At 55.8% G+C, this 7,366-nt stretch overlaps 1 protein-coding gene across 1 annotated transcript in view; it reads right to left on the reverse strand.

Moving 5' to 3' along the window:
- GALNT15 (polypeptide N-acetylgalactosaminyltransferase 15) overlaps positions 1-5,440 on the reverse strand; it is a 17,957-nt gene extending 12,517 nt beyond the window's left edge. Inside the window, exon 1 of the mRNA XM_004692296.2 lies at positions 4,533-5,440. Coding sequence (XP_004692353.1) covers positions 4,533-5,062 — 530 coding nt within the window. The 5' untranslated portion in view covers positions 5,063-5,440. The remainder of the gene's footprint in view (positions 1-4,532) is intronic.
- Between the last annotated feature and the right edge of the window lie 1,926 nt (positions 5,441-7,366).

The following is a 7,366-nucleotide window of genomic DNA, read 5'->3' on the forward strand; positions in this document are numbered from 1 at the left end:
GGGCAGGTCAGGAGAGGTCTGCTGGCCATGTGGGTCACCTCCGGGGCGGGGACTGAACTCATGCTGAGTGGATTTAGCTTCTTAATACTGTGCTTTAACCTGCTGCGCCACCAGGGAGGGCCCCGATAGCGATTTTTTTATTTGCTGTTGTATCTTCACCTCTTGAGGGAACAAGGTAGGTAGGTGGGCAAACTGGAGAGCAAGAGGCGAGGGGTACACACAAAGGGGTCTCCTTGTCTCAGATTCTGAGATGTGCCTGCCTGGGGGTGCCCCTTCCCCCTGCAGCTCCTGCCATGCTTTTGGCACGTGGTACAGCTGCGCCCCACAGCGGCCTGGGAGTTGTGGAGGCGATCCGTGAAGTCTGCTTGTTTTTACTCAGAATGATGGCGCTGCTTTCTCTGCCTTCCCACCAGCTAGCCAGTGGCTACTCCACCCTCAGTTCCCAGGGAGCAGATGCGTGAAGCCCCTCAGTTCACAGGGAGCAGACATGTGAAGCCCCGGAAGCCCCACCACCTCACTGGCGTCTCCTGAGTGGCAGCAGAGTTGGGGGGACGAAAATCCACGGGCTTTAGAATCAGTCAGCCTGACTCTGAATCCTGACTCTGCTATGTCTACTCCCAATTAATCAATCTGGGGAGTCGAGGGCTTGCCTCAGCCCCTTGGGGCTACCTGGAGACTGGGGCCCATTGTGGCCCAGAGAGCTGTTCCAGGGGTGCCAGCCTGCCCACCTCCCACTCACAGGTCAAGGGGACCCGGGCTGTGTTTACACTCAGCTCACACCCTCTCTCTCTTCATGCCTCTGGGAAAATGCACTTGGGCGGTGACTCCGAAAAGCACAAGTCACACACTGCACGGGCAGCCTGGCCATGGGGTTCTGAGCCCCAGCTCCTGCCCAGTCAGCAGAGCCCCGGGTGGGGGCTCAGTCCAGAGCCCACTGATGCAGCTGTCTGCTTGTTTGTCGACATCCCACGTGCACCCCAAGGTCCTCAGGGTTGGGGATCCGCCTTGCTCCTCTCTAATATTTGCTAAATAAATACTTGTTCTCGGAGGGAGGGACGACAACCTCTTGCTGTCTAGGAGACGTGTGGACCGAGAGGAACAAGCCACACCAAAAAAGGTCCACACTGTAGTCACTCCTGTGTTACAGAGAGAAATCAAACAGGCGACTGAAATACAACAAAAATAAACTTGTGGGCTAGAAGAAGAATTAGAAGTTACGCAAAGGTAGGGGGTCATGGCAGGGTTTGCGGTGTGGGTATGGTGGACGGGTTTGGACTCTGAGGTGACACTGATGCAGTGTATAAACATGTAGCTGCAAGGCCGTGTCTGAAACTACCTGGTGTTACGGTGCAGTGTTCTCATGTTATCAAGCCCAGGAATGCCTGGGAGCCCACAGACCTCCTGAGTCTCACTGTCTTCCCTGGGCGGTCCTGTGGAGGGGCCCCCAGGGCCCCTCTGGGCTTTGCACTGACTGTTGCTCCCACCTCTGCAGAGCTGATTGTACCAGCTTCCCCAGGCCCTGTGATAAGACAGCCAGGTGGCCAGTTCCTTGGTCCCCAAGAACACTGGGGTAAACATCCTCCTCTGTCGGCCCTTGTGAGTTCTCCCCATTTTATAGGCAGAAGAACTTGAAATGCTTCCAGCCCATGTGGCTTGCCCACAGCCCCCTCCAGTAAGCAGGTGGGGGTTGCTACACATGCTGCCTCCAGCAAGACTTTGGTGTCAGACACACCTACTCAGATCACCTGGCCCGTTTTCTCATCCCTCAAGTGGAAATGATAATATTATTTCCCTTAAGCACTTGACATGAAGAATAAGTGAAGGAAAACCACTCAGCAGAGTTCCTAGCACACAGTCAGTGTGCTTTCCTCTTTCCAGAGACTGCTCTTTGACTCTTCTATACCCGTGTTTTTTCTGTTCTGGGCTTGCATTATTAGTAATTTTCCTGGCATATTCCCTTTTCAAAAAGACCTCCAGCGATGACTCTGGAAGTAATCAGAAAAGGTCTGTGACTGGGAGGGGGGACGAGGAAAGGTGGCAATTGCTGCAGGAATGAGGGCCAGCGGGCTTCTCTGAGTTAGGAATCAAATTGGGCTTAGCCACACCGTCTGGAGTACAGAAAGCAGAGGCTCCTTCCTCACTTTGCAGGGACACCCTTGTGTATCTTGGAGAGGAGTCAGGGCAAGGATAACCCCAGCACCTGGAGTGGGGATGGGAGGGCCAACCTGGGGGGGCCGAGGCTGAGCACAGGATGCAGGGGCTGGATAAGGCCAGCAGAGGGCGCTGCACACCTCCGACAGAAGGTGGTGGCCATGTGCTGTTGTCAGGTAGTAGGCGGGGTTTGTAGGGTCTTGAGGGACGGGGGAGCCCCCCATCCTGGAGACCTTTACTGCTAAAATCGAGACAGTTCAGACAAACAGACGAGTTGGTTCCCTGGCTGGCTAGTTGAAGAGGCCTCTGCACCACAAATATCCCACACAACCCGCTTACACATGTATACACAAGTACAGTACTCAACAAGGACATGTGGACGTGCACCACACCCACATGCAAACAAGCAGTACATCACAACCCACACAGTCCATGTGCTGGTCACACCACATGCCCAACACAGACCACACACATACCCGTGCACTTCACGCCACCCGCCTAACACAGCAGACCTGCACCCTTCACACAGTACACTTGTAACACACACAGTGTCCTCATACAACACAAATGCATCATACATGTGCAGCACAGCCACAGCACATATGCACACCAGAGCACATATGCACGCTGCATGTGATGGCCACACCCCACACACATCACAATCCATGTCTGCACACATGCATACATGACCGTGCATCATACAGCTCACACCTGTGCACTTCACACCACAGTGTCCCCAGGTAGCAGGCCCCACCGAACACCCTGTGCACCTATGCTGCATGCAGGACACACACGCAACCTCTTGAATACACACGCCACACCACATAATACACAAGTACCCACACGGGCATCTGCACAGCATGCTTGCCCACACACACACCTCTTTCTTGAGGCACTATCTCTTTTTGGTAGAAATAAGGATCCTCATTCTTGCTCTAGACCAAGGAAAAATGGATCAAAAAAACATGAACATGTCTTATTCACTCCCTCAGCAATTATGTGTTTACTGTGCGTTGGGCCCTGGACGCCAGAGGAAGCAGGCGTGGAGCAAACCAAGGTGTCAGTGGCCACGCAGCTTTGGTTGCAATGGGTGATGAGAATTAAGACTCCCAAGAGCACAGGACTGCAACAGGCGGGCCTGGGAGTTTCCCGAGGGGAGCTTTTAAGCTGAGATCAGCAGCCTGAGCAGGGTTTGGGGCCTGGCGCGGGGGTGTGGGGTTAGCAGGCACACCATCTCAGGCATGGGCCTGCATTTGCAGGGCCCTGAGGTGAGCGGCAGAGGATGGTTCACAGGAGCCCATCAGTGACCCTGGGAGTTTGACCCGGATAGTTAAAGGGTGTGTTTGCGTCCCCAGAACTCTCTGTGACGAGCAGTGGCGTCTATGGAAGGAACCTTGGCCAACCAAATGAAAAAGCGCCATTACCCCCTGATACCGGCAAGCAGGTCCTTCCTCTGCCGTTAACTGGTTACTCACTCATGGGTCAGCCTTGGCACTGGCAGGGAAGCGGTGTAGGGGTGACTGTGATTGGCCACTATCTCCCTGGGCAGTCTGCATGGGCCTCTGTTGTTTAGCTTGCCTGCCAGAGGTGGAGCCGCCCAGCCAGGTTGGGCACATGAGCTCAGAATTGGAACTGGAGCTGAGAACTGTCCTCTTGGTGAAGGGGGCTAAGGAAGGTGGCACAGGCAGACTGATGTGGTAGTTCAGGCAGACTGAAGCTTCTGCCTGGATTCAAGTCCCTGCTTGGCACCTGTTAGCTGTGTGACTTTAAGGAAGCCACTTGGCCTCTCTGTGCCTTAGCTTCATACTGAGAAAATAGGCATGATGTTACTAACACCCATCCTACAGTTGTAAGAACTTAATGAGTTAATACCTGAAAAAAAAACCTCAGTTTTTTTCAGAGTCAGAGGCACATATATGTTGACTGTGAGTGGTGCTTAGCCTCCTCCCTCAAGGACGCCCCCCCCAAAACAAAACCACCAATAACAATCATCATATCAAGCTGTACTGGACCCAGTGCCAGGCAGGGAAATCCCTTGGAGAACATGCTCTCCACCGCCCTCTGCGTTTTACAGATAAAGCTGTTTGACCCAATAACCCAGAGATGGGAGGACAAGAACCACGGAAGGGAAAGGGAGGGAAGAAGTTGGCTAACTCTGGGAAGGGGTTCCCATCTGGAGGGTTAGTTAACTAGTTAAACACAGGCCTCCGTCTGGACCCCACCCAGGACTGACCCCCCCCACACACACACGCATCTCAGTGGGTCTGAAGACTCCACATTCCCCACAAGCTCCCAGGTGATGCATGGAAAGCTGGCGGCCCCTCAGCAGAGCTCACCCGGGTTGGGAGGGGTGGGGAAGGGGGAGCGAGGGCCTTACTTACAGCGGGTGCCGTACCTCGGGCAGCGCCCTCTGCAGGGGGATGCGGGCGCTCAGCTCCTGCTCCAGCCTGAGCGGGCTCAGCTCCCCTTCTTCAGACACCTCCGGGTAGTCCTCCTCCTCAGCCCCCCAGTCCCTGTCTGGGGCCTCCTCGCCCTGCCTCCTGCCGGGCTGCTGGATGAGCCGGTAGCCGCCACCTCTCCGGCCCTGGCTCTGGTTCCTCCTGGCCCTGGGGGAGGCCACGACCACCAGGAGCTGGTCCTCCCGCAGCGAGATAAAGGGCGGCAGGTCCTCCAGGGGCCCGTCGTAGTCTTGGCCCTCATCCTCCAGGACCCACTCCTGGGACTCCCCGAAGTCCAGGCGGTACCTGGCCGGGGGGCTGTGCTCAACGACCTGGGCGGCCGCCGGCAGGTGCTGGGGGTGCGGGGCGGGGTGCCGCACGGCCACCAGCAGCAGCAGGCCGCCCAGCAGCAGCAGGAGCAGCAGGAACGGCCGTCGGCACGGCCCATGCCTGCGCGGCTTCCTCAGCAGCATGTCGCCGCGGGAACTTGCCAAGTGCAACAGGTCATGTTCAAGTCCGCCTTCTCCTCCTGTCCCAGGCTCCCTCACCCGAGCAGCAGAACCTGGGCTCCCGGCTCCACCTGGAGGCGTCTCGGCGGCCGCTCAGCCCGCTTCTGTCCCCGCGCTGACATCTGCCAGGTGTGTAAGGCAGGCTGCCGCGGACCAACAGAAACCAGAGGACCCCGGCCCCGGCCCCCCAAGTTCTCTCTCAGTGGATGTCTTTAATTGCCCCCTGGAAGTTCGTTCACAGGGACTTCAAGCCGAACCGTTTGTTCCCCTCAGCCCCCCTTTTCTCCTTGGGAAGAAACCTTCCATGCTGCTCAGGTGTTTAGTCCCGGGATGCGCGCGCCCCGTGCGTGTGGTCAGGGGGCGGTGGACGCCGCTTGGGCGCCGGCGGGTCCTGCGGGCAGGGCTGACGCCGTCCTCCTGTGGATGCTTCGGGCCAGGCGGGACCCACCGAGTGCGCCGGCGGGTAGCGCCTCCTTTCCTCTCACGCCGTTCCCGGGCAGGCAGCGCGTCCTTGCCAGACACAGCCCCAGCGCCCAGCGCGGCGTCGCTCCTGGTCCTAATGCCCTCACGCTTCCCAGGCTTTGCACAACCCCGCGAGCGCAACTCCGGGGAAAACAAGCGGCGTCACTGCCAGGACCAAGCCCAAACAGGAGCATCCCGGGATGAGCCTTGGGCTGCGCCCAGGCGTGGGCGGGCGTCTTCCCTCCTGGCTTGGCGGCTGTGTGACGCAGGTGCCGGCAGCCGGCTGTCGCCCTGCACGAAGCTGGCCTGGACTCCACCGAGTCCCTGAGGACCTCTTGTTGTCCTGGAAAGAAGCAAAGCAGAGATGCTCTTGTAAGCCCCTCCCACCCACAGGCACGTCCCTGAGGCCTACTGTGCGCTGGGCCAGTGAGGGCGTCTGGGCATGCTGGGCTCCTCAGTCCTGTGGCACCCTTCATTCAGCCAGGGCATATTAACACGCACCCCCTGGGTGCCCAAACACCAGTCCAGTTGCACACCTGGCCTCATCGCTGTGCCCTGTCTCTGCCAGCGTCCTCTCAAAGAGCCCTGGTCCCAACTGGCTTCCAGAACCTTCCTTACAGAGGGTTGGTCACAGCTACGTGCTCTCTGAACATAAGGCCTCCCCAGGTCACCATCTTCCTGTGACACACCCATGCCACTTTTGGGAGGGTGGCATGGGATTTTCTTGAGACAGCCTTGCCCCCACCAGCCCACTTCTGTTCCCACACACCCATGCTGGGTGGACCTTAGCTTCTGGCCACTGCAGGGGCCTCTCTCTGAAATTTCTGCCAGTCACCTCCACTTAGCTTTCTGCCCTGAGGGGAGAGCTTGGGCATTTGCAGGGTCTCACTGGAACCTAAAATCCCTTTGCACTCCTCTACCCATTCCTCTCCAGACCTAGGGGTCTTTCAAATTATACATTTAACATTTTTAATTCTCAACGAGATCGTGGCAGTCGTGGCTGGTTCCTGTTGTGGGTCCCCTGGCCTGCTCTGTGCTCATAAGCAGGTAAAGGTGGACAGGTTCGTGCATCAAGTGCCCAGAGTCCCCTGCCTGCCTGAGAGCTCTCCGGCCTCAGGAAGCATATCCAGCTTCCAGACAGAACTGTCAGGAGTGTTTGAAATTTAATTCAGGGGCAACTTCAGTCATTAGAGGAGGGGAAATTGGTGTTTCACTGGATAATACTGAATAGATTTGGTGAGATGATTCTGAGACATGGTGCCCCAAGTCATGGGATTTCTATCCTGGGTGGCAATCTGCTCGTCGATAACCCATTTATTCACTTTCTTCCTTCTTTGTCCCATCCCCTGCCTGGTGCTTCTTGGGTTCCCTTCCCAAATAAACCACCTACCTCGAAGGTCTTATCTGAAGATCTGTTTGCAGAACAACCAAATTAAGAGCAAGATACAAATATTCTGAAATACTTAAAAATCAATATAAATACTCATGAAGCTCTTTTATTTCCACTTGTGGAGTAATTAGTGCAAGAAATAACTTCCTGTGGTATTCAGCAGGACCACTTCTGTCCCATTCTAAAGGTCTATGACAAAAGTTCTAATCTGTACTCTGTACAATAAGCACATATGGTCGCCTCCCCTTTTCTACGGGGTACATTTCAGCCAGAGCCTAAAACCTCGGGTAGCACTGAATCTTATGTATACAACATTTTTCTCCCCATATAAACCTAAAACAAAATTTATAAATTAAACACGGGAAGAGATTAGCAAGTAATAATGTAACCAATAATAAAATAGAGCAAGTACAACA

Source organism: Condylura cristata, unplaced genomic scaffold (genome assembly GCF_000260355.1).
Source record: "Condylura cristata isolate star-nosed mole 26May11 unplaced genomic scaffold, ConCri1.0 scaffold00033, whole genome shotgun sequence".
Classification (NCBI taxonomy): Eukaryota; Metazoa; Chordata; class Mammalia; order Eulipotyphla; family Talpidae; genus Condylura; species Condylura cristata.